Raw genomic sequence first — 25728 nt, 5'->3', positions numbered from 1 at the left:
ACAAGACTGACAATCTCCCCATCGGCATAACTGAAACTCTCCACATGCCCCAACATATAATGGTTTTCACCTCTTTTGATGCTTTTATCCTCCCCTTGGAAAAAACATTATCAAACTTCTTCACGAAAATGTTTAGTTTTCTTTGCATGAAAAATGATAATTTAAATCCACAAACAACATATGTGTAATCTGGGGCATATTTCTGGACCAGAAAATAATTACTTTCTCTCCATTGAAACCCTTTCATATTTTTCGATCTCATAGGTCCCATGGGCTCTACCAGAAAGGGCATGACCTCGCCACTCTACGCATAGTGATGGAGAGAGAAACAGGTAGAGAGAAAGACCGGTAGAGGGAGACAAAGCAAAGGGAACACATAGCGGGAGCACGTCACAGAGCCCGTGCAACTCAATCAACGGTAGCTAATACTTTTTATTCATAAATGATTGGGATTTATTTAAGGACTAAAACGATAATAAGTTGGAAAAAGATGAATACAGGCTGCCAATGCCAGAAATAAAAAAATAACTGAATGGTAGTCGCGGAATACACCTATCATTTATTAAATCAGTGCCCATGAAAGTAGCGGCGTCAACAATGTAAAAGGACGTTCTGGCTGCAATTGTTTGGCAATGCAATGCTTTGGTTAAGCCATTTAGAGACATGGAAATGGCACGTGCTTATCATCCATTAGGAGTAACCAGCGGGACTGCCAAGTTTCCAGAAAAGACGTGTTTGGGGCCAATTCAGGCTCAACACCACGCACTGAAGACATAGACTTAAGACTACTTACACCCATTTACCGAGTTTTATAACTTGTGATCCCTATCCAAACAATAAAAACTGATTTAAAAGTATGGATTCATAAAATGTTGGATTTATATGGTAATCTATGATAAACGATTTATCCGTTGAACATTAATTAATTGTTAGTGTGAAGTTACCCACACTCATTTTATATAAGTTGTTAGAAATTGGAATTTTATATACTTACGGGTCTGTCAATTTAATATTTTATTACGATGAAAGGCAATTGACGTCACCCGCATTATTAAGCTTACTTCCAAAATGACTGTGATGATGATGATCGGGAAACTAGGACGAAAGTTCACAGTATTTCTGCAGTGGTTGAAACCCCTTTCAGCCAGTGTGCCAGTTGTGATCATTCGATCGCTGCTTGACTACTCTGGTCTGTTGGGGGAGCGGCGGGAATCATGTGGGATTCTGAAACTGATGCTACCCAGTACCCACCACCATACTTCCTAATCAAGAGAAGCATCACAACAAAGTAACTATGTAAAAATAAACCATGGCTAAGGCTATCTAGCATTACGTTTAGACCGGTATAAACACATGGATAATAACCCACACGGAAGAATCAACTGAGCGGACAACGTTTGCTTTAGTGATCGATGTTGGAATGGGGTAAGTTAAAAATCAGATCGATTATTATGCGTCCCTAAACCTAGCTCATTCGATCCCTCGTAATAATTAGCAAAAGTTTTGCTCAAATGTTACAAACATGAACCGTTGTTTCCTTGTTAGTCGCGTTAGCTTCCGCACGTTTATCGCTTCTGACAACGTGTTTCGCCTATTTCTAAATGGCAGGCCCTAGAGAGGAGAATGGAGGAGGATGCAGGCACTACACTGCAGTGCAATAATAAGTTGCGGAGTAAACTGTACAGCGATGACACGGAGATGGTGAGTTAGTTTATGTGCTTTTCATTTTGTGTTTCAAAAAATAGAATGACAATGTGTTTGCTATTGTTACCTGCCGTGACTGACCAACTTTGACTCAAAAACAGCTTCGCAGGAAGCTAGCCTACTTGCAACGGGAGTATTCCAAAACACAACAAAAACTCAAGGTAAATATCTGTTACTCAGTCATTTTCTGAGGATGTCAATGAGCTTAGGTTGTTGTATTAAGACCAAATATAACTACCATTCTATCCACAGCGTGCTGAGCGATCAGAGGGGGTGAAGAAACATGAGAAGACCAGAGTCACAGAGCAGAACTCTCTGCTCCTCACCCAGATTGATCCGGACACATCAACCACCCGTCCAAATGTCGACCCGTCTTCGCCATCTCCCAGACTCTGCTCTCCTACTAGTCAAATCACTGGCCCGCCACAAGAACATCAGCACACTGAAGGTGAACTAAGCCCCTACGGATCAAAAGCAACTTTAACCAGCATTTAACTAACATAACTAGTATATAACAGGAAACGTAATCTGGAAACGTATTATAAATCAGTATGAAAAATTACGTTTATCTAATCAAATCAAATATATTTTATTGTCACTAGGAGGGGAAATTTGTAATGGATACCAATGTGGCTGCCAATCAAACGCAGCCACAATCAAACTTCGATCAGACCAATTTAGATACTGTATATAATAATTATAGTGTGTGTGTATACTCTGTTTACATATCTTGGTTATTAAATTATTTCAGTGACAAAATTGAATCCTTATTGCGCTTTTTTATAATCACAATCAATTCCCACTACACTATCCTTTACAATAATAACATAAAAGCAGCAGAAGTAGTAGTAATAATACCCATTTGAACGGTACCATTTCTCCAGGACAAGTGGAGGCTGACGGCGGCAGGGAGAGCCCAGCAGTCAGGTTCCTCCTCCCCTTGGAGGCTGCTCCGCCTCTCACCCCTGCCTCCAGCCAGGATGACCAATCCAGGGAGCCGAGGCCCACCCCGGCCCCCAGCTCAGCCCTGCGCCTGCGCTCCCGAAGCAGCCGTTTGCGGTGGCAGCAGAGATGGAGCGAGACTTCCGAGGTGGTCGGCAGCACAGACACAAACAGCGAGGAGGGACCGGGGCCCGGCAGGAACCTCGAGGAAAAGGCTGCGACGGAGAAGAGCGTAGGGACGCCGAAAGTGGTGGCGGAGACACAGGAAATGAAAGAACAGCGTTTGAGCAGCTCAGAATCTGAGTCTTCCTCACTGCTGTTGACACACTGGAACACGGAGAGACACACTGCAGAAGGATGGGCGGAGAAGAAGGGACCGGTGCAAAGGGAGAAAGAAACGGACCTGACTGGAGATAAGTTAGACAGCGAGTCCCCCTCTCTTCTGCTCCCTCATTGGACACCAGCTCTCCCTGCTGGGAGGGGAACGCCTGAGGACACACTGAACCACACTGGAACAGAAGCAGGGGAAGAAGACAGAGGAGGAGGGCTGGAGAGAGAAGTAAATTCTGGTGAACAACAGAGATGCGACAGGGAAACCAAAAGTGATGGATATGAGGAGGGAAACGCCAGGGATAAAAGCAGCCACACAGCCATTGGACCAAGAGGTGACCAGCATCAAGGTAGATGTGAGAAAGAAGCGGGAGAATGTGATCGAGAGGTAAGCCTGGCAGCCGCCTGCACGCTGTGGGATGGGCTGGTCTTCCCCCCGGAGTACTACGTTAGAACCACCAGACGCATGACCTCCTCCCAGCAGCAGCAACAGCCGGACATGCAGAGCAGCCTGTTCTCCAATCTGATTGTTACAAGTCGGGCTAGAGGCCGTGGGCGGGGCCAGGGGCGGAGCCTGCAGGCACTGCCAGACAGGCGAACGCAGCACGCAGACGGCGAAGACGCGGATAAGAGCAACCTGAGGCTTGTGTATTCTGACACGCCCCCACAAATGGTTTCTTCCGCTTCGTCCCATGAAGCACAGTGTTCCAGGAAGAAGGAGTTGGATCCACCGCTAGATAATCCGAACCAAGAGTGTTTCCTCTCAGCGGTGCCCAGTGCTAGACCGGTGAGGGGCAGAAGGAGGAAAAGAGGGGGACGGCAAGGACGGAGGTTTGAAAAAGGCTCTTTTTGTTTAGACGTCAGTTATACAGACCAAGAACGGAATTCAGAGCACTCTGTACCTGCCTTGATCTCCAGTTCCCCATCGCAGTCATTCCCTGTGGATGGACTCCTGGAGCAGGGCCCGGTGTCAGTAGTACCCCTTATTGTCTCCCAGCCCTCCGCATTTCCACCCGCTCTCCCCCCAGGGATCCCACCTTCTGCTCAGGATGACGGGCCGAAGTCTGCCTCGGTTTCTGGAAGTCTGGAAGAAGTTTATCCCATCTTCAAGAGGAGCAGCTCGGTGACTGAAAGACCCCCAGATGATGTCTGTATGTATATGCTTTTTAATAAAGACAAAGGGATAAAGGGAGGGATAGAAAATTACATATATTGGATAGCAATTGTACGATTCTCATGTACAATTCTCAAATGTCAGTTTGAATTCAGAACAGAAATTGCATTGACATCAGGTTTGTCTTACTCTGACTTGAAGAGATCAATGAGGAGTGTTTTTTGTTTGTCTTCACGGCATTACAAATTCTAGGTAATAAAGGAGGTTCATATAAGGTATAGACATATGAATGTATATTTGGTTTAGGTTTGTACCAGGCATGTAAGTACAAGTATTTAGTGTGGAAAAAAAAAAAATCATCCACGTCTTTCATACCATACATAACATATCTTTCTGGTCTTTTGTATCTGTGTTTCAGCAGGCTGGCGGTCCCTCCTGCTGCCCTCTCCTCCAGTCCCCAGCGATCCCCTCCTCCAGCCCTCCCCGCTAGCCCTGGGCCTCGCACTCAAACCCCCGGTCACCCTGGACTTCCATCTTCCCGACGAGCAGTTCGGCTCCCTCAAGCTCCAAAAGCTGCAGCGGGTCATCGATGCCACGGCTGAGCCCTTCTCCACCCCGTCGTATCACACCAGGCGCAGCAGTCCGCAGGCGTACGCCCTGTACAGGGCCCACAGCGACCAGGCGTTGGCTCTCTCCCTCCCACTAAACCCCACCCCCGACCTCACCATGTCCCTGCCCAGTCCAGACGATGGCCTGCATTCTCGGGTACAGTCTCAATGTCCCCCTGCAGTCACCCAGACCCATCCCATTGGGGATCGCAAGCGTATTGATACCCAGATGTTCCTGGAGCCGACCCCAGTCACGCCCGGGGAGGATTGCAAACTAGACCCATGCGACCGGTTACCCGAAGGGGGTGGACAGTTGGCAAATGGCCTGGAGCAAAACAGCCGCAGGGATGAAGGGTCACTGGTGGGACGGTCTACCGGAGATTGTTTGGATCGGTCCATGGAACAAGGGACATTTTCAGGCACAAAGTTAGAGGGCTTTGCGGAACATTTGCTGCTGTTGAAGTCGTCTACCGTTTTGACAGAACAGCAGGGACATGGTGGAGGTGTAGTCAGGCTGTCGGAAGACCATAGAGCTACCAACCACCAGAGGGCAGCAGTCAATGACTGTGATTTTCCTGCAGAGGAGCCAATTGAAAGCCCTTCCAAGTGCATTACTAGCCAGAAAGCAATACATGCCTGTACTGATCCTGGGGTCCAAGAGGATCAACACATGACCCATTTGACAAACCATTCACTTATAGATGAACACACTACAAACTCCCCTACAGACGTATCTGCAGGAAGCCCTCCAGCACGCCCTGGAGCCTGCTCCCAGCTCCTGCTGAGCCCGCGTCTGGTCTCCCCACCCTGCCCTCCCCTGGCCCCCAACCTTTTCCCCTCCAGCCCCCCCTTACCCTCCCTAGGACTCACCCCTCACCAAGCCTGCGCTGCTTGCCTGCCCCTGACCTCGTCCCCTTGTGCCCCCAATCTCACCCTGCCTTCCCCCATTAGCCCGTCCACCCTGGCCCGCTCCCCTCCTCGCCTCTCCCCCTGTCCCATCCTCGTGTCCCCCCATCGAGGCGCCCCTGCTCCCGCCCCTACCTCCCGTCAGACCTCCGTCTCGCTGGATCCACCAATGGCTGTGGGTGGGCATTGCCAGGGGGTTGTGCCCAGTCGCAGTCCGTCTGCCTCCGACGCTGGTGGGCCTGTGGAATCACAGCCTCCCCGTGCCGCCGGAGCCTCTTCTAGAAGCGACAGTGCGCAGGAAGGCACCGGGGAAACTAAAGTGGTGGCGGAGGAGTGTGTGATTAGCTTCACACACACATTGACGGTAAATATACACGATTGGATGCTCAGATGATCGATTTTAAATATCACAGGAATAAATCGCAAGAAAATAAGATGACTCAAATCTACCAAAGAACGTCTCATGGCTAATGCTCAGGCTATTTAAACTCCCTGACGGTTGAAGAACTAGCTAAACCATGGTTCTCTAGGGCTGTCTATGCGTGTATTGACAGCTGTTTCCCTGGCTCCCACTAGGCCCCAGCTGGGGGTGGCCTGGTCGATGCCTGCTGTGTGTCAGGTCCTTCAGGAGGTCTGTGTGTGGCGGCGGCTGGAAAATGGGCAGTGTGTGTGTGGGACCAGACGTCCAGCTCCGGCTGGGGCCTCGTTCACACATGGACTTTCAACAAGGTAATTCTGAGCGTGTCTGTGTGTTTTTTGCTGTGTATGTGTTGTCACCAGCATGGAGAAGACATAATGTAGATTAGACTAGTCTAGTCTAAGGACACTTCAACAGAGCAGACTTGAGGATTTACCTTTATCATTGGCTGACCTGAGCGAGTGTGTTAAACATGTTAGTGTCTAAGCACTCATCCTTCAACCACATTCTTTTTTTTCCAGCCGGTAATCAGTGTGTTTTCTGTGCCGGACTCAGTGGGGTTGCTGTGTGTGACTTTGGGCCAGCTGGAAATCCAGGAAGTAAGGTAGGAAGACCAACCTGTGGGGCAATATGGATCATGTACATGGATCACATTTATGGTTGTTAAGCCATCCAAACTGAAGTGTGTGTGTGCAGTGTGATTGGTGGATTCAAATAAAGAATTAAAATGTCTGTCTGTCTGTTGGGCTGTCTCTCTAGGGTGCTCTCCTGCTCCAGCCTGGTGGAGGCGCTGCTGTGTCAGGGTGTGGTTCAGGCGGTGGTGGGCGTGGCCCGGTCCAGAGTGGTTTGCTCCTCTCACTCGCCGGCCATTTCTACGCTGCAGATCTTCATTCTGTCGGAGGACACCAGGTAAGAACAGGAATAGAGATTCTGATTGGCTGCAGACCTCTAGTGGCATGCCTCCATTTACTTAGAGAATATTTTAATACCTACAATAGGACATTTATTCCAATTATAATTATTATTATTTATTATAATTATTTAATTATTATGAATAATGCATCATACTAATTACGATTTACATTGAATTCAGATACACATCATTAAGGAGCAGGTTGACTGGGGTTAGATATCTTTCATAATGTTGCCTACAGGCTGGCTGACAGACAGCGGGGATCGAACCCAGTGTCTGTGGCAATGAGTGGAACACGTTTGCCCAGACAGAACTCTGGTCCCTGCCTCATACCGTTTACCTCATTGGTTCTCAAAGTGTGGCCCGTGGGCCAATGGCGGCCTGCAGAAACATTCCTGGCGGCCCGCAATGACATACAGAATTTATTTATTTATTTATTTTATTATATCAATATTAATTTAAACAAAAATAAATATAAAGAGAAAAGTCGACTCTCTCTAGCTTTCAATCCTGTTACATTTGTTAGTTTTAATCCGACTGTACATTACTTTAAAAGGATGAACCTCAGTTTTGTGATTTAGACCTCACTTGACCTCACTCCCAGAGGTTCACGGTGCAATGTATTTTTTCACTACTAGGATGCTGACGGCGTTTCCCACCTAATTCTTTTTCCTTTGGTGGCCCCTTAGTCAAATTTTGGGTTCCTAAATTGGCCCTCAGCTGTCAAAACTTTGAGAACCCCTGGTTTACATGTACTAACTATAAGCTAGACCGGGAGCATGCTAGGTTGATGGTATTGAGTCTTTTTTAAGTGGACACCGCAGGTCATAACTGTCCCAAACCCTCAGTGCACCCACCCCCCAGCCCCTGGCCTCCCCTGGCATGCACGTTGGAGCCCTGGCTACAGTTGATGGACTGAAGGACGGCCTGCTGGGATCCGCTGAAGGAGGGCATCTCTTCCTCTGGTTAGTGGCTGTAATGGGCAGAAGGCAGCACTCGCCCGAATCACAAACACTTGAATCAAAGCAAAGCTGAAAATGGGAATTTATTCTCGGCACGCATGCCTTTTTATAACCAAGTGGTCAAACTGTTTGTTATTACTATGTCTATTTTAAGTGGAACAGAAAGATCCGTTCCGGCCTCTGGAAAATCGAAAAATAAGAGGTTTCAGACTGATTCGCATTTTGCGAATTGGTCTGGCGATGTCAGGCTAGGGTCTATTAACTTTCAGCGGCAACATCACCGTGTTAGTTAACTTGTTCAAAATATTTGTTCAATGTTGACTACATACACGATTGGGGAATCGTACAATAGAAAGAGTGAGGGTCGACATTGACCTTCACATCGAATTTTGTTTTAAATCGATGATTTAAGGATAAAGACTAATGGTCAAACCAAACTGGGAAAAAGGTGTAACGTACACTCTCATTGTGTTCTGACTATGAATGTGCTGTTCAGCACCATATACTAAGCTGTTCTGCTTCTCTCAGGAACCTAGGCACTGGGCAGCTGTTACAGAGGATCCAACTGGACAAAGGGTTAACACACACGGCCAGTCTCCGAGGCTACAGCTACTCTGTAAGTCGTTGATCAGCATGCCATGGTTTACTTTGTGATTAGAACTAGTAATCAACCTTGTTATTACAAAAGTAACTTTGAATCATTCTTTGATTTAGAAGAAAAAAAAGGTCTGTGCCGCTGGTTTATCAGAAAAGGTTTCAACGTTTTTATAAAATCTCAAATTGATGAAATGAAAGTCATGTTTCGTGTGTCCTCGGTTTGTGCACAGGGGATACTGCTTGTCCTGCTGCAGCACCAGTACCTTGGATCAATAGTGAGGGAGGAGGTCCAATCGTACCACTGGGAAGACGAAGGCGACAGGGTTTCCATGGAGAAAGAAAAACCGAAGACCACCCTGTTCACCTTAGTCGCCATTAACCCTCTCAGTGGGAAATCGGTGGTGGCCAATCGACTACACCAGCCTGAAGCCTGGTCTGGAAGGTGAGGGGAATCAGTCAAGAGTCAAATAGATTTTATAAGTGTTATCGTGATCTCACCGCCCTTTGTCCCTTGCAGGCTGTGTGAGGCAGATGTCCTGGGCTCCCGGTTGGTGGCTCTCAGCCAGAGTGGTAGTGTGTACGTCTGGGATCTCGGAGGCCCCGTGGGGCCGAGAGTGGTGTGGGCTCCTGAGGCAGACGGCTGGCACATGGCTCGCTGGGGAGGGTCTGACATCTTAGTGACCGGCCATCAAAATGGAGACCTCACACTGTACTGCTACAACAACGGCCAGAACTCAGTCAAGACCACTGTTTAACAGACTTGTTCCTTTAAACGAATGTTACCCGGCACTACGGATGTTCTGGAATGTTACTCAAACACCAGCCATTTCTGGTACACAAAAAAAAAAAAGATACCGCTGTTGGGTTTCCAGGCTGTTTTAATGCAATTTGTTAATATTTACCGGTTCTAAAGCTAATATTGTATTTAAAGAAAAGCACTATTTTACCATGTTCTATTAAACATTGTACAACTTGATTTTATTGAAGTAATAAACTAAAATCGTAATGCTGTGGAAGAGCTGAAGCAGAATCAAATGTAATGCAACTTAATGTTCTGAAATGTTGGCTTTCAGTTAATTTATGAAAAGACTTGCATTTCTCATAAGTTAAACAATTTTAAGTCTCGGCAGAAATTCTTTAACTTCAGTAAACCCGAATGCCAAAATTGTTGAAATTTTAGATGCCCTTTTAACATCCACCCTCATACTTGGGGCACTGCAGGTCAAGCTTAAAACACATCAGCAATAAATGAAAAATTGAGAACTTTAATGATTGTATTCCGTAATCTTTATTTATATTGGTAAAGCACAAAGCAATCTATACAACATTAAGAGTCTCAGTGAGTTTGTACAGAGAATTTTTTTACAGAATATATTTAAAATACAACTATAAAAATGAGAACATAATGAAGACAACCAACATGGTCAGCCTTAGTCCTCATATCCTCAACATACAGATTAAAATAGACCTGAAGGACTCAGACCAGTTGGTGAGCTCAAATTTCTTCTCAGTGTTAATGACAAGTGAAGTTGAATGAAAAATTCACTCATTGAAAACAAATGAGAAAACAGGAAATAGGGAAAGACTCAAAGAAGAAGCCCTTTCATGTGAGAGAAAGACAAAAATAATTGAAATGGTCAACTATGGTACAGCAATTACATTCCATGAAAGTTGGGGAGATAAAGCAAAGAAAATATTTCACAGGCCAAGATTAAATATGAGTGCCTAAGCTCATATCACTTTCCGCTAGGAAGGGGTTAAAACGCTTTCTTTAGTGTGCCGAGGCGGACTTGTTGGCTAGTATTTTCTCCACCATCACCTTAGCATAGCGGATCCGGCTCGCCAGCTCCTTGGTGCAGCCAAACTCCTCCAACAGGCTCAGCTTGTACGTGTGGAACTCCCGCTTCTCATCGATGTAGGTCACTGCCCCCATCAGGGGACACAGGATCAGCTTTGTGTGGTCCTGAGAAATACGAAAATAAACAACATTAGTCAGGCCATGAGATGTTTCTGTAAAAATAATATCCATTTGCACTGACTGTAGTAATGCATGCCGAGGAGTCTTATTTCTTGTCATCTCCAAAGTAAAATACACCATCATCTATTGCTACGTTCAGGTACAAGAGCGGGGCTTATTGAGATTTTAAAATAATAAACCGCCCTTAAATTCATGCCCCTTTGCCTGACTGAAGACTTTAAAAAGAAACTATGAGTGAAATAAATGAATCTTGAAATCTTTTGCCCTCTGACCTGGAAGAAGTTGATCTGCACAGTGCCGTTGGTGAGGTGCAGCACGATGGCGCTGCGGGTGCGGAACCAGTACGAGAGGTAGGGCAGTCGAGCCAGCTCGTCGCCGTCACGTCGGGCCATGTTGGCGCCGGCCTTCAGCAGGTGCTCGCTCATGTAGTTACGGAAGTACTTGAGTAGCGTGATCTGCAGAGAGGCGCAAGCCATCAGCATACATTTGGGGTGGGAGGCTATATTCAGAGTGACCGATTGCCTGGGATGGTACTGTCACATTCAATGTAACGGCTGGAGTGGACTACATTTGCCATGCAAATCAATCATTCCAACCCCTTTCCATTAAGAAAATTACGAAGGGGACCAATCAGGTTCCCAGTTCACAGTCAAAGCCATGCTGGCCTAGGGGGTATATAAGGCTTAGTGCTACAGGTGGAGATCTGGGCAGTGTCCGGTTGGCGGTGTGGACTACCGACCTTCTTGCTGAGGCCTGGTGGGTAGGAGCGAACGTTCAGGAAAGACTCTACGACCGCCTTGTCGATGTACTGCAGGCTGTCTCCGTCCGCGTACATCATGAGACGTGTGTAGTCGTTAAAGAGAACACCCACGCTGTTGTCACACAGCTGGTATCCTGAAAATTGAGTTTTGAATATTAGGACACATACCAAACCAATTAACTAAATTGTAGCAACAGCAGGACTTGTGAGAAACCTAACTTGAGCAAGATCTTTCTTTTAAGAAAGACAAGTTGGAAACTAGTTTGAGTTGTTATATTAACGTTGAAATTTGAACCGTACTTTAAGTGGATAAATGTATACAAAAATGGTTATCATGTAAATAGTTGATTTGTTTTACATAAATTCTTACCCAGTCCATATTTATCAGAGTAGTCCACCCATTTGCTGATCCAGAAGACTGGAATGCATGCAGGATCATCTGCCTCTTCTACAAATGGGTGCAAAAGACAAGATGTTGTGGTTAAAGGAAGTTGCCAGCATTAGTACACATTCAAGTTCTCTTTTAAATGCAAAAAGGACTTTGCCCTTACCCTGCCGAATTACTTTTTTCTCAAAGGGTTTGGCCACGAGAAGGTGGTTGATCTGGGCCAGCATATCAGTTAGGTGGCACACCTCAGCGTCCCTGGATTTCACAAGAACAAATAAGTCAGTACAGCCAGAATATTCTCTGGAAGGGCAGCGGTTCTCATCCCACGAGTGCTGAACCCCTAGAACTACTACTGATTAACAGGGCAATAGACTAGTTAATCACAACACACAGGACAACACTGCCTTGATCTCAGTCTTACTTTGCCTCCTCTTTAAGGTCCACCTTTTCTGGGTGGTCTGGAAGAGAGAAGATTGGAATATAAAGTTTAGCATAATTTAAACTAGTGCGAATGAATGGGAGAAAAGTACCATGTTATGTCACAGCTCCTTAGAATGCTAAAGTAAACATCCACAAAGAAATATTTCTTTTTACAATCAATGCACTCTTCCACGGATCATTGTATGTACCAAGGATAATTCGAAATGCCCCCCCCCCCCCCCCCCCCCCGAACAGTAGACTAGTAATTTTCCCCTTCTCCCTTTTGAAGTGCACCGGTCACTAACTCCAGATTTTCCCCTCCCGGAATCCCTACCTTTGTTGTCGAGCGCCGACAGGGGCCGTCTCTGGCTGAGCTCCTGGGCCTGGGAGGGGGCGATGGAGAAGCGAGGGGGCACGGTGAGGCACGTGGTGGGCAGGCGCAGGGGGCAGTAGCCGCCCGTGAAGAACTCATCAGTCTGCAACTCCGCGATGGTGGGTCTGAGGGAGGGCTCGGCGTTCAGCATGCGCTTAATGAGGGAGGTGGCGGCGGGGTTGACGTGCTGCATTGGGGGGGGGCACACAAGACATCGTTATGGCGAGGAACCAATTCATTTTAGCACCTATTATATAATGCTCATTTCTTTTCATGTGGAGGGGGGGGGGGGGGTTATAAATTAGGGCGTGTGTGCGTCTGATAAGTATTCTAAACTTGCCCTTGCCAGACTGATCTCTTGCATGGCGACAGAGAACCAGTTCATGGTTGCCTTTTACACCAAAACCTATTTTTCAAGACCACCACCCTCTGTCCTCGTCTTAAGGAGACAAGGAAGACACCTGGTGTGTGGCGGCCACCTAGGTGTCGTGTAGCGTTGTCCAAGTGTGGACAAAATAAATGTTTTGTGATCTCATAATTTCAGTTGTGAATTGAAAGGGAAAATATGTACTTTCCCCCCCAAATTGAATGCAATCTTGATCAACATCGGTCAACTTAATTCAGAGTACATGACAGCAATTCTAATTGCACAAGTCCCACATACCCAGGGAACAGCATAGCTGTTTTTTTTGATGCGGCTGTAAGTCTCTTTCAAACAGGACGTCTCAAATGGTGGCTTGCCCACAAGCAGAGTGTACCTGGGGGGGGGGGGGGGGAAAGAAAAAATATTCAGGGCATTAAAGACACTTGATATGAATGATATTGGCTAAGACAAGCAAGCCACTGTCCGAAAGCAACGGCAGCGATGACTACTTCTTCTCAAGTTAGCACAAAATTCCAGCGAGTCATTGAATGTCTTGTGAACGCATGCATTTTTTTTACTTACAGGATACAGCCAAGAGACCAGACGTCCACCTCAAAGCTATGGCCCTTTTTACAGAGCACTTCTGGGGCGATGTAGTTGGGGGTTCCACACAAGGTCTTCTTTCTCTCGCCGTCATATTCAATCTTGGTCGCAAGGCCGAAATCCCCTTTGGAAATTCAGGAATGTTACACCATTAAAATAAAGCATTTGATTTCTGAAACCACTATGGATTACAGTTAGAGCATATTTACTTTCTGAATAAACACTTTGATTTAGAATGACACCTGTCATAGGAGATGCATAATTAGGTAACAGTTTATGGTCTTCAAATATGAAACATGGGAGTTACCTATTTTGACATCCATCTCATCGTTGAGGAAGATGTTCCCCAGTTTCAGATCTCTGTGGATGATTCGGTTGTCGTGTAGATACTGGCACCCTTTGAGCAGCTGCATCATATAGTAGCGTGCTTCTGGCTCTGTGATAGCCTTACGGCGCTTGTGGAGCTCCAAGAGGGACTGAAAACCAATGACATTTTTAGTTGTGCGCAGCCATCCACGGACCATTGTGGTGTTTTTTCAAAATAGGATTTATGATAGAGGATTTTTTCCTCTGCATAGTTATGACGATGCAACTGGCAAAAACAGGTGGATCATTGCGACCCAAACACCGGATGTTGGCAGAACAAGTATTTGAAAAAACCTGATGGGGAGATAATGGTTCAGTCCGAGCTTCAAGTATAGCCAGCCAAAGTAATGTACATCTAAATATTGTGGATATACTATGCCCAATTCTAGTGTGGAGACCAATAAAACAACATCCATGCTACATGGGTACCCCCACAAAAAGAATTACGTACACAGTTGGGTTTAAATGTAAAACCTTCGCCAACATAAAAACTACTACACATCATGACTTACCCGTCGCCTGCAGAGTTCCAACACAACGAAGACGAAGTCTTCATCTTCGAAGAAGCCTCGGAATCCCACAACGTTGGCGTGATCAAGACTTTGGTGAATGGTGATTTCCGAGGTCATCTTCTCCCTCTGGTGTGGTTTCATGATCATCGACTTCGGGACAATTTTGCCAGCAAAAACTTCATTCGTATCCATATCTGTGATCTCGTAGCATTTCGCAAAACCTCCCTTTCCAAGAAAGCGACCTCTGGAATATTTTTTCTTTGACCGAGAATCTACCAGGACATCGGGGATTTCTTTCAGCGGTGCAGATATTGGATCCACATGGGACGTCGGCTTCGCAGTCGCTGCACTCATATTTAAAAATAACTCCTAAACGTGATAAGAAACAACCAATACCCTTAATAACTATTCAATTCAAAATAAACTGGAATTGGCCGACTGGACATTAATTTAAATGTCAGACCTACCTTCGACTGACGTTTGCCTTGTAAGTTACCGACTTGCAGCTTGATCAAAACCAATTTAAACAACAAACAAACTGCTCTCGGGTGAACTTGACATTCGACTTTAGCGCTTAATAACTAAATCAGATGAAAAAAGTATAAAAAGTCCTAAAATGTGCATATACCATGAACGGTAAGTTACAGCTGCTTTCTCCCTGTCGCTATAGCGTTTATGATCAGTTTAAATGCTGTCTCGGTCGTTATGCCCCTCTCTGATTGGTCCTCGAGATTTGAATTTCTAGCCAATTGTAGCAAAGAATCTTGTGAGACCGGCACAAAACTGGCCAATCGTTTTGTCAAGAAAACAATGTATGTCGATATGATTCATATGATTGGTTATCTGGCATGCAATGCTTCCTACACTTTGAAAATTGTATAGAGACGTCATAGACTACGGGTTGAACAGGAAAAAACAATAGAAATCTATATTTTTAGGATGGAGGATTGTAGAGAGTGCAGTTTGTTTAATAATTTTGGTTTAAAGACATTATTTGAAATGTAAAAGTGGATAATTGATGATAGATATCGTTCTGTGTGTTTCTTTATATTGTCTTGAATTCAAATACATCAAGTCAAATCTGACGATATGAAATGTCGTAAAACAAAGACTGGTGTGATGACAAAACATCACATTTATAAAACGCGTTTGTGCATATTGAGAGTATTATATTGAAGTAGAAAATGAGTCATACAAATTAGGCTATAATACTGTAATGGAAACGTCAACAATTTCCTCATTATATGATAACGTCGTTGTAACTACTTTACAAATATGTCACTCATTTTATTCACTGTTTGCCCCTTGAAACCCGCCTCTATCAAGTGTTTGTGTTGTCAGAGGAACATTGCGACAAGAGGAGGACACCGTGTAACAGATGAATAATCAAAACCGAAGACATCGAGGCGGAGCAGGACCCTGAAATGTTATTGTGGACATTGCTGTGACTAATATGTGCGATACTATATGTTTAGATCTCCAGATGGATCCGTTAATATGTTGGATCTAACATATATGATACCCAGCTAAAAGTGGTTTTATTTTACATTAGCTTTTTTGTGAAGGACTTCTAGCCTGGCTCCGCCAATGAAGTACGAGAGTCTGGTAGGACCAGGCTAAATGGCTTCACTTCCAGCTGCAAGAGTTATCAACATCACTAGAGGGTGCTATGGGATCCCTGATGCCCGGCCTAGGTCGAAACTCATCATTTCACTATAAATAATGTTTTATTGTCAGTTCTCAGTAGCATTACGTTTTCATTGCTTTTTTGTTATCAACTTAAAATATATTCATTACGACCAGGCTTTGTAAGAAAAAGAAAGACGGAAGTTCACAACGAAGTTAGATTTTTATTAAAAAATAATAAGAATTGATGAGTCGAAAGTGTGCTTGGGGGAGGTAAACATAACATAAAACCATACATAACTTACCTCAAAATGCACAATAAAAACTTACCAAGGCTCATCCTGCACACGTGCACCACATCAGCTGACAACCCTGTCAGCTCCACCCACTGGCTATTTGCACAGATAGTAGAGAACCAGCAGACTAGCGAAAGGGTCGTCACGTTCGTTAACTTAAATAGTTTGTGGAAAAAGGGATGACCTTTGTGTTTCAGTGTTTGGGCTGGTGGAGTTTGTAATTGAGATTTCTAGGCAATCTATTTTATATTATATTTATCCTCTGGTATTTCACCCCAAATCTTAAAGCATACAAAGAAAGCCTATAGGGGCACTGGGCTTGATACTGTTTGACCCTCAGGCCTTAGCCATGGATAAAGCAATTGTTGTGCTGAATGGGGTTTTATTGGTGTATGTTGGTGTCCATGGACGTAGCAGAGCATTTGGAGAAAGACCATGAATCTGCAATCAAGTGTTCCTTGTTCCTTAAACCGAGTTTACTTTTACAGGTCAAACTACCACTGCATTGTTACAACACCAGAATATTTTTTTATTGTTTGTTATCGGTAGCTGCACCCCTATCATGGTGTGGTTTGTCCTGTTTTTCTCATGCTGTCTGTTCGAGGGCACCCCACATACAAAGCATAAACATATTACAGATTCTCAATCTGCGGGGGGTGGGTGGGTCTTGGGAGAGGGTGCTTTCCTCACAGCGACCCAACACCACCTCTGTCCGAAAGAACACTTTGGCAAATCCGGGAGAGGGCTGTCATGTACTGTATTTTTGCACTGTATTGTCTTTTGCACGTTTTAAATGAATAAAATAAATGCATATATATAACAACACCCGTGAAGTGAGAACTCGTGAATTGGAGGAACAGTGCTGGAAGACCTGCAGAAGGTACTGAGGGGTAGAAAGAGGCCCCGACTCTAAGGACTCACTCTCATTTCTATGGGGTAGAGTGCTGATCTACTATATCACTAGACATAGGCATGCTCTCACTTGCTCTCTCTATGTGTATCAATCTGACCCTTGGTTTGTTGTTTCTATTTTTGGGGTGGCACCAGATTTCTATATTCTCTCTACACCCGCCCATACTGGAGGGAGCGATCGTTGTGTGTTTCTTCGCAAGGCTTCCTTCATTTCCCACTGCAGGAGTTTTGAGTGTATCTTTTTCCATTGGGTTCAGTTCAGTAAGGGTCAGTTGATTAGGAATGGGTGGGTTTAATAGCATACCTATTTACTTGCTTTCTAAATGGTTTGCCCATTGGAAACAATGCTCTCCCAAAAACCTTTTGAAGTATAAACACTTTTTAAAATGTATTCTACTAATTTAATTTATAATTCAAAATCTGTTGTGTGACTTTTTCTGCATGTTTTGTGTGGCTAGTGTCAGGCTCTTCAATAAGTTGAACTTCCATATTTTATTCTTTATTTAATATACACATTTGATTTATAATGCATATATTGGTACTATAAGACATCCATATTCTTAGTATTAATTTTATACATCATCATCCATGTTACTATAATAAGATATGTCTTTGTTTTGGTTTGTGCAGTAATCATGGTAAAGACTTTGAAATATACAAATCATGTGTTACGTGAGAACTGTAATCACGTCAGGTTTTAACTCCACCACCAGCAGAGCAGGGAAGCGCTCTTGGGATTTTCTTTTTTTTTCCCTTGTTTAATATTTTTAATATAAGATAGGCCTACCAAAATATACACAGCTCTGACCTAAACGCATAAATTGTAGGCCTACCAATACTCATTAACACGTCCCACAATATACCATTTAAAATATTTATTTTGTGGAGGGGCGAGGTGTGGTCAGAATCATTGCAATTATATGTTCTTCCATTTGCATTACACGTAAGTATAAAAGCTATGCTGCTGAAAATAATACTTTATACATATATATATATATATATATATATATATATATATATATATATATATATATATATATATATATATATATATATATATATATATGGTTAGGGTTACAACAATGGCATCGACCAATGTCTAAGAGATGTTATTTCCTTGGCGAAACAATGAGGGAAAGTTGTGGCAAGTGGCCTTGGCCCCCAAACAGGAACACCTGTCCTGCTCATCATGTCCACAACTGGTCTCTTCAGGCCAGAACACCCTGCACGACGCCTCGGTCTGTTTCTCAATCCACAAGACTTAACGCTTGCCTTTGTGGTTGCACTATTTATGTGCATGTTAATGGCCGTTTTGATTCAACTCTGCAGTAAACTCAATTACCGATGAAGATGTAGGTCAGTTAGATGAAGCAATGCCAATCCAACCAAATAGGGGACGAATCTTACAAGCTGACCATACTCATGACAAAATACAACTTTTTTTTTTCTTAAGTGCTGGTTTTCTTTTCAAGTTCTGCCTCTGCGTGTTCGCTCTACGTTGGGAGATGAAGGGACTCAGTCCTTGCGGCAAGTTGACGTGTTGTAGCAGAGCAAGGAACACACCGACCGTATTGATCCCGGTGAGTGACGACGCCTCCACGAAGCTCGAGCCCCATATCTTCTCCACCAATGGCATGACGTCTACCGCGAACAGCACGCGACCCTCCGTTTCGGTCAAGTCTGCTTTGTGGCCGACGACGGTGATGAGCGCGGTCTTTTTCAGCTTGAGAATCTCCTCACGAAGCCGTCCAACTTCTCGAAACGACTCGAGGTCGTCCACCGCGTACACAAGCGCGAACGCGTTGGCATGCTTGATGCTAAGCTCCCGCATCGCCGGAAAGGAATAACTGCCGCTTGTGTCCAGAATCTCGAGGCGCACCTCTCCCGAGTCGGCGGTGTCGTATTGGAGCGCGTGGAATTCTTCCACGGTGCGCGTGTATTTGCTTTCAAAGTGGCCGTGCAGAAACCGCTCGATGAGCGCGCTCTTTCCGACCCCGGCTGCTCCCAACATCACCAGGCGAACTTTGTTACTTTCGCGCTCTATACGAGGCATGGCGGGGAAAAAAAGAAGTGAGAAAAACTACAAGTAGTTGTAAAGCAGCTTCAATTCGTATAAAATCACGTTTGGCTTATTAATGTGCGCTGTCACCATTCAAGACTCGAGATAAGACCAGGTGTTCCAAGCTCGTACAACTGAAGACTTCTTAGTCGACTAATGGTTCTGTATTTATAGGGTTGTCTGTAACTTTTTCGACCAATGAGAGGTAGATCCCATTGCAGACAGTTACATTTCCTCAGACGTGTGCAGCACAATTCGAAAAAACCTGAGCGATGACAAAGTCAGTGATCTACTATTGGCCAAAGCAGTGAAGACATTTTATGCATTATTTTCGATGATGAAATATAGTACAGTCCTCTCAAGTCCCACGCATTGACTGCTGGACAAGGCTCAGTCAGTTATCATTGGGTTAACAAATTATGGTGTGTGGGCACAGTGGTTTCAAGTTAACGACTTTCTGCAGGTCAGCAAAAGATAATAATTAATTTCCTTAGCTAACAGTTTCTATTGGTTTTTCATATCATTTGGTTTACTTTCTTCTATCTAACCTTAGAAATGGGGACATTTGTGTTTGTTGAAAGGAATAAATAATTACACCCTGACCCTGATAACGCGATATGGCCTCATTCATTTTGAGGTTTTGTGAATACGCCGCATTCAACTGGAAGCCACATTCATCTTGGAGACAGTTCACTTGACATGAGAACACTTTATTGTCAAAGCTTCATTGAGGGCGTTTCACATGGGAGAATATATAGAAAATACAGGTAATAACAACATGGATTTGAAAAACATTCAATTCAATGCAAGGCACAACCTCCATGCGACAGCAAATAAAGTCGACTTGTTTCTGTGTTGCAAGTTTTCTTGTGCGGGATGTGCGTCATATAAGATGTGTACTGCAAACACACAAAACAAGTCTATTTCCCCTCACTGTATGTTTCACTCTGTAGCAGCAATGCGAAATAATGTACAGGCCTATTGATTTATGTCACCTGTCTGTCTGCAAGCCCATCACATTTGGTTTCCTATACCAAGCTTAGCGTAATTGTGCACTTAAGATTTTCCCAGTTATTCAGATTTTGTTTTTGTGCTTGAGGCAAAGAAGGCATTATTTACAGCACATAGATGCAACGTGAGATGTATTTGTTTACACTTAGGTTAATATGGCAGCAACAGATTCATGTTAATGACTACTTTTACCATTCTCCTAAAATGTTAATAGGGTCTACACATATGACCAGGAATTATATTTCTCATTCGACGTCTGATGATTCAAGCCCTTCCACTAAGACTTGTAAATGTAAATGCAGAATTCCAGTCTAAATCCAAAGGGGAAGTGATGCAAATGAATACAATAAAATACACAAAAACATTAGCATGAACCAACCCTTTGTGTGATTACATTGTGCTGAAGTCAGATCCTTCAGTATTCCCACAAGGTGGCGCTGTCTATTGAGTCAGCGTTGGCCTTGAGCCCTCCAGCGTGGTCTCCTTTGAGGTACTTCCCCCCTGGGGCCCGGATGGCCATCTTGTTCAGATCGCAGAACTCTAAGAGGAACTGGACAGGGGTGGCGCTGTTACTGCTCACTGCCTTGTCATCCCCGACGCTCCAGTACTTCCCCTGGGAGTCTGGACAAACAGCAACTGTTATTGAGGCTTTTTTCAGACCCTAATATATCTGTGGATATATTATATGCCTATGATGACTGCCATATACACCCACCGATACTGTGAAATAATGGGTTGCTCGAGAGAATATGGGGTTTGAGCCCACCTGCTCACATCCCTGAGCACAATGCCCAACCCTACCTGCTCATTGATCCCATGTATCTCTTATAAGTATGTCCCTCCTCTTATTGTTTTACCAAAACACCCAATGCCCTACCTTTGAGCGAGTAGGCTCCGTTGTGAAACTCAAGCTGGAAGACATCGTAAGAGGCGCGGTTGGAATCCAGCGTTGCCATGCCCGCCTTACGGCAACCAATGAAACCATGCTCTCCACGGAGCACAATGATTGGCCGGTTGATCAGCTTCATGAGGAACAGCTCGGCCTCCCCTACAGAGAACAAAAAATGTAAAGAATTGATGAGATTGATTCACAGATTGTCTTAATCTGATTGGGCAGCTCCACAGGAGACTCTGACCTGTGTTCTCAACAGTGGCAGCAAGTTGTCCATTTTTCTTGGCCATCACGTACTTCCCATTGGCAGCACGCATGCACACACGCCCATCACACCACTCCAGTTCAAAGTAGGTGTCTGAAGACCTTGGATAACAATACACAGATCAAATACACAACCATGAGAGGGGCATTCGGGAACTCCTGGCTATTGCCCGTGGCAGCTGGCACGATAAGAGTGTGTGTGTGTGTGTGTGTGTGTGTGTGTGTGTGTGTGTGTGTGTGCTGTGTGTGTGTGTGTGCGTGTGTGCGCGTGTGTGTTTGACTTGGCAGGGCTTACTTGGTGGTGGCAGTGCATTGGAGCCCGCCAGAGGGCGTGAGGGTCCAGTACTTCCCAGCGGCAGTGCGGAAAGCACATTTCCTGTCCTCTGGAGTCATTTCCACCTGGAACACCTCTTGGTCCCCTTCCTCGTCCTGATTGGCCGACAGGTCCATCCCTAAGACAATAAGGGACAATGGCCAAAAAAGTGTCTTAGATGATCTCTCTGAACCTCCCTCCCACCTTTCCTCCCCTCCCTTCCCCGTGGAAGGCGACCTCATCGTGTGCTGAGGCTTGGTTTCCTCAATCTATTCTTACGGAATATTCTATTTAATAATGTAAAACCAGGTCAGGATTTTTGCTTGAGCGGTAACCTAATTGAAGACATTCTCTGCCCTAGAACAAATTTTGGCCCAGCAAGACGGCACACCTGAGACTAGTTAAGTAGGCTAGAGAGAAAATAAGTTACCTTAATAGGATAAATAATGCTTCTGCATTTGGGCGATGTAATTAAGGACTATTAAGGGCGTTAATAAGAAATTAAATCATCAAAGTAAGCTCTAGGCGTGACCACCCTAAGAAACGGACCACACTGTCATCTATGAACCTGGGATCATAAATTGAAACAGTGGTTGCCAAACTGCCTAATATTATCACATTTAAATTCAAATTCACACTTTGTTCACGTTGTGGTAATAATTTAAAATAAAAAAAGGCAATCATGGCATGAATCCCCCTATAATCTTTGCTCCGTATGCAAACCGCCCCCCTTATTTTACCTAGCAACAAAGACACGGGTAGAATTACTGCAGACAGAAAATGGGTGGAAAGGAGCGAGGGGCTTGCTCAAACAGAAAGGGGGGCCTGATAATGAAAAACACATGGCGTGTTAGGAGGAGGGAAAGACATGTTGTATTTCTGTGCGAAGAAAGAAGGAGTGAATGGGGTCACATTTTCTACACACAAGTATGCGCCTTGCGCTTGCGCATAAAAATGGCAACGCAAGATGCAACAGATGTGTGTCCATTGCAGATATCTTCATGATGATAAACGGCATCATGACTCCATAAGTGTTTCATATTTGTATTCATATTTTATAAAATAAAAAATATTTTTTTATACGATACCTTGTCTTGTGGAGACATTTCTCTCGTTGCCTGCGGTCAAAACGACCTGTGCGTGGCTGCGTTCCAGCCCAAACAATTCATCTTTGGCAGCCCGGGTTCCCTTCCCAGACTTCATTGTGCCCGTGGGACCCAGCGGCACCAGATACCGGCCGCTGCAGTCACGGAAGGCCACTTTGCCAGAGCGGAATTCCAACATGTAGCCGGTGTCCTTATCAGTGTTATTGGACAGAGTGCCATCGTTTCGGAGAAAACGATTATCGGAGGTCTCGAGATGGTAGCGCTGGTCCCGGTAAACCAGTGTTATGAGCGAGTCGACCCCCCAGGGGACGTCCCGGTCTATTGCCACTTCTCCACGCTCCCCTTTGACGCTCAGATGGGCGTAGCGTTTGCGCGCGATACTGTAGAGGTTGACCTGCGGGTGCACGGCCAGGTGCATGCTCCATTTCTCCGTCGGCGTGGCCGCCTGTGCAAAACAAGTGATTCGATCCTCGCTGCCGCCAAGGTAGCGCCCATGGGGCTCGGACATCAGCGACCACCGCCCGTCCTCGTGCGCGGTGATAACGAACCTGCAGTCCTTGCTGCGCGTCTCGCATTCCGCCGTGACGTTCCCATCTTTGTCAGTGGCCAGATAGCGGCCCAGATGGGAGAGGAGGAAGACGGCGCTGCCGTCCTCGCCGGTCTGCTCCAACGTCCACGTCTGCTTCTTCTTCAGGCTAGAGGCGGACGCGTTGATTTTGAAGCCGAACGCCTCCGCCGTCAGATACTTCCCACCGCCGTTGACGAGACCCAGTGGAATCCGCAGCAGCTCACCGGGTCCGTTGGCACTCATTGCAGACATCTTTGCCGGGTGAAGAGAAACAGAGTGTGTACCTGTGTCAAATGGACGGACAGACAAAGCTAGTGGGCAGGGGGATAGAGGGAGAGAGAAAATGAGGGAGAGAGAGAGACAGATAGAAAGATGAGAGAGAAAGTGTGTGTGCGTTAGAGAGAGTGAGAAAGAGAGATGGGGGGGTGGGGAGAGAGGGGGGGGGGGGGGGGGAAGCGATCAAGAGGGAGACTCGAGCTGGGCTGGGCTGGGCTGTGTCGTGTCAGCAGACAGTATTAGAATTGCAGTTTTCACAGAGTTTTAGGGTCGCCCTACATTCTAAAAAAAAGCAAGTCAAAACAAGAAAACCCTATTTCACCGACATCAATAATGAACACACAAGACCAACACATAATGGACCAAAACGGCCTGCCCCCCAACACCCCCCACACACCTCCCTTCTCGGTTCCTCTCCCCCCTCGCCCTTTTCTGTACCTCCCTATAATTGGGGTTGTGTCATCCTTTGCTCCACATTCACCAAACAGCAGGGGATTGGTTGTGTTTTGGGAGGCCATGTTATAGACATAACAATGCACAAAAAAAATACAACAGTTTGGGTAATGCAGTGTTAAAAATATAAATGAGGACAAAGGACGTCGATACATGAACACATATGAGCTTCACAACAGCGCTCTGATGAGCTGTTGCTATGGGTTTCGGCTAGACGCCATGGTTCCTGCATGTGTGCCTTTCCATTCCATTATTTCGACTGTAGGTCTCTGTCTCGCTTGCATTCTCCCACCCTCCCCCTCTCTCTATCTCTCTCGCTCTGTGTCTCTGTCTCTCATGCAAGTTTCTCTCTGATGGTTCCCTGGGATACATCTCGTCATGGTTACCATGTGACTGCGGTCGGGGGAGAGGTCATGTCTGGGAAATAGTTCAACAAATGATTCTTTAGAGGACAGCATGATCAGACATTCTGATACTGCTGAAATTCCCAATAAACCAACCAATATTTGCATCACACACACACACACACACACACACACACCATGTCTCTCTTGCAAACAGCACATACATATTTTACAGTGTCTCATGGTGGTGGGACATCAGGATCCCTGGTTCTGTAACCCATGCTTCACCTACAAACATACTCACTCACTACTACAACTTGGCCACTTTCTTGACCTGGGACCTATACGTTTCAATGCAAACCTTCGTAATTATAGCCTTTCCATTAAAGTCAAAATATGATCATCAGATCAATAAATTATTCAATCAGCCAAATCGTATACGCCTTGTAATTAGTTCAAAAGCATTGTAATATACCATAGTATGTACAGTGACTCACAAAAAGAGTACAACACTTAGTATTTACAGAATGAAGACTGTTTAACTTATCAAATATATTGCTTAATGATTTCCGCATTCATTACTCACAACATTAATAAGTAAAAGTACTAACATTAGCTAAAACACATAACAACCCTTTCAATGTAGCCGAATAAATACTTGCATCCGATCATGTAGTCTCTGTATCTCAAGATTGTGTGCTTCTGTTGACGTGAATACTGTATGTTGCAGGAAAAATGATAGCTCCTCATAGGATGTATCAATGTCAACTGAACTGTTGAGGACGCCTGGAGTCCACAGGGGGCAAGACCTATCACAAGGAAACAGAAGAAGGACAGCCACAGGAAAAAGGAAAGGGACAGGATGAGCAAGCGGTGCGGCAAGAGGAAGACCGGTGGGTAGAGGAAGAGGGATGGCACGGTAGGAGTGAGCAGGATACATGACCAATACCCAGAACCAATTGGCAATCACACTGGGTTCATGACAGCATTGTTATAATTACTGTTAGCAACACCACTCCTGTTATCTTCTAAAGAAATATCTACCTTTTTATAGGCTCGAAGTAAATTTAATTTGTATATTTTATATTTTTTCTTGATACCATACTGCCTTCATTATAAGGCAATGCTTAATCAAATAGTAGTAAGAGTATAAGTGAATACATTCATAAGCAATGTTTTTAATACACAGTAGACCTTTATATATATAAAAGTGCCGCTTTCGGTTGAATGTTGATTTTTCAGAGGAACAAAGGGACATCATATTCCGTTATACATCAACGGTAATAAGGTGAAACTCTTGACAAAATTGCAGTGTCTCTGAGACATGATACAAATACGTTGATCGTTGTA

The 25728-nt window shown here is 44.9% G+C and overlaps 4 protein-coding genes across 5 annotated transcripts; 1 reads left to right on the top strand and 3 right to left on the bottom strand.

Moving 5' to 3' along the window:
- Positions 1–1288: 1288 nt before the first annotated feature.
- Positions 1289–9604, top strand: palb2 (partner and localizer of BRCA2). Of its 2 annotated transcripts, none has more exons than XM_079730744.1 (13): positions 1289–1425; positions 1609–1701; positions 1806–1865; positions 1957–2152; positions 2589–4127; positions 4512–5968; positions 6181–6333; positions 6544–6626; positions 6782–6931; positions 7784–7900; positions 8426–8513; positions 8725–8936; positions 9012–9604. In XM_079730744.1, the coding sequence occupies exons 2-13, from the start codon at positions 1624–1626 to the stop codon at positions 9247–9249; spliced, it is 4371 nt and encodes a 1456-aa protein (XP_079586870.1). In that variant the 5' UTR covers positions 1289–1425; positions 1609–1623; the 3' UTR covers positions 9250–9604. The 2 variants fall into 2 exon arrangements, with proteins under 2 accessions (XP_079586870.1, XP_079586869.1); XM_079730743.1 differs by having other exon boundaries at positions 4509–5968.
- A 165-nt stretch (positions 9605–9769) lies between these two features.
- On the bottom strand, positions 9770–14917 carry plk1 (polo-like kinase 1). Its single transcript, XM_079730598.1, has 12 exons — positions 14726–14917; positions 14259–14627; positions 13688–13856; positions 13360–13504; positions 13078–13171; positions 12375–12600; positions 12042–12078; positions 11784–11875; positions 11603–11680; positions 11212–11366; positions 10745–10927; positions 9770–10457 (listed from the first exon to the last, which is right to left on the bottom strand). The coding sequence occupies exons 2-12, from the start codon at positions 14610–14612 to the stop codon at positions 10266–10268; spliced, it is 1725 nt and encodes a 574-aa protein (XP_079586724.1). The 5' UTR covers positions 14613–14627; positions 14726–14917; the 3' UTR covers positions 9770–10265.
- A 3595-nt stretch (positions 14918–18512) lies between these two features.
- rasd3 (RASD family member 3) lies at positions 18513–19145 on the bottom strand (the record flags this gene model as incomplete). Its single annotated transcript, XM_079728774.1, has 1 exon — positions 18513–19145. The coding sequence occupies one exon, from the start codon at positions 19143–19145 to the stop codon at positions 18513–18515; it is 633 nt and encodes a 210-aa protein (XP_079584900.1).
- A 744-nt stretch (positions 19146–19889) lies between these two features.
- LOC307071653 (fascin-like) lies at positions 19890–23579 on the bottom strand. The gene is made up of 5 exons (XM_079730704.1): positions 22720–23579; positions 21614–21770; positions 21299–21420; positions 21040–21210; positions 19890–20783 (listed from the first exon to the last, which is right to left on the bottom strand). The coding sequence occupies exons 1-5, from the start codon at positions 23555–23557 to the stop codon at positions 20578–20580; spliced, it is 1494 nt and encodes a 497-aa protein (XP_079586830.1). The 5' UTR covers positions 23558–23579; the 3' UTR covers positions 19890–20577.
- Positions 23580–25728: the final 2149 nt, after the last annotated feature.

This window comes from Pollachius pollachius (genome assembly GCF_949987615.1).
Source record: "Pollachius pollachius genome assembly, chromosome: 2".
NCBI classification, from domain to species: Eukaryota; Metazoa; Chordata; class Actinopteri; order Gadiformes; family Gadidae; genus Pollachius; species Pollachius pollachius.
Note: the sequence above shows the minus strand (reverse complement) of the source record. Positions and strands in the feature narration are given on the sequence as shown.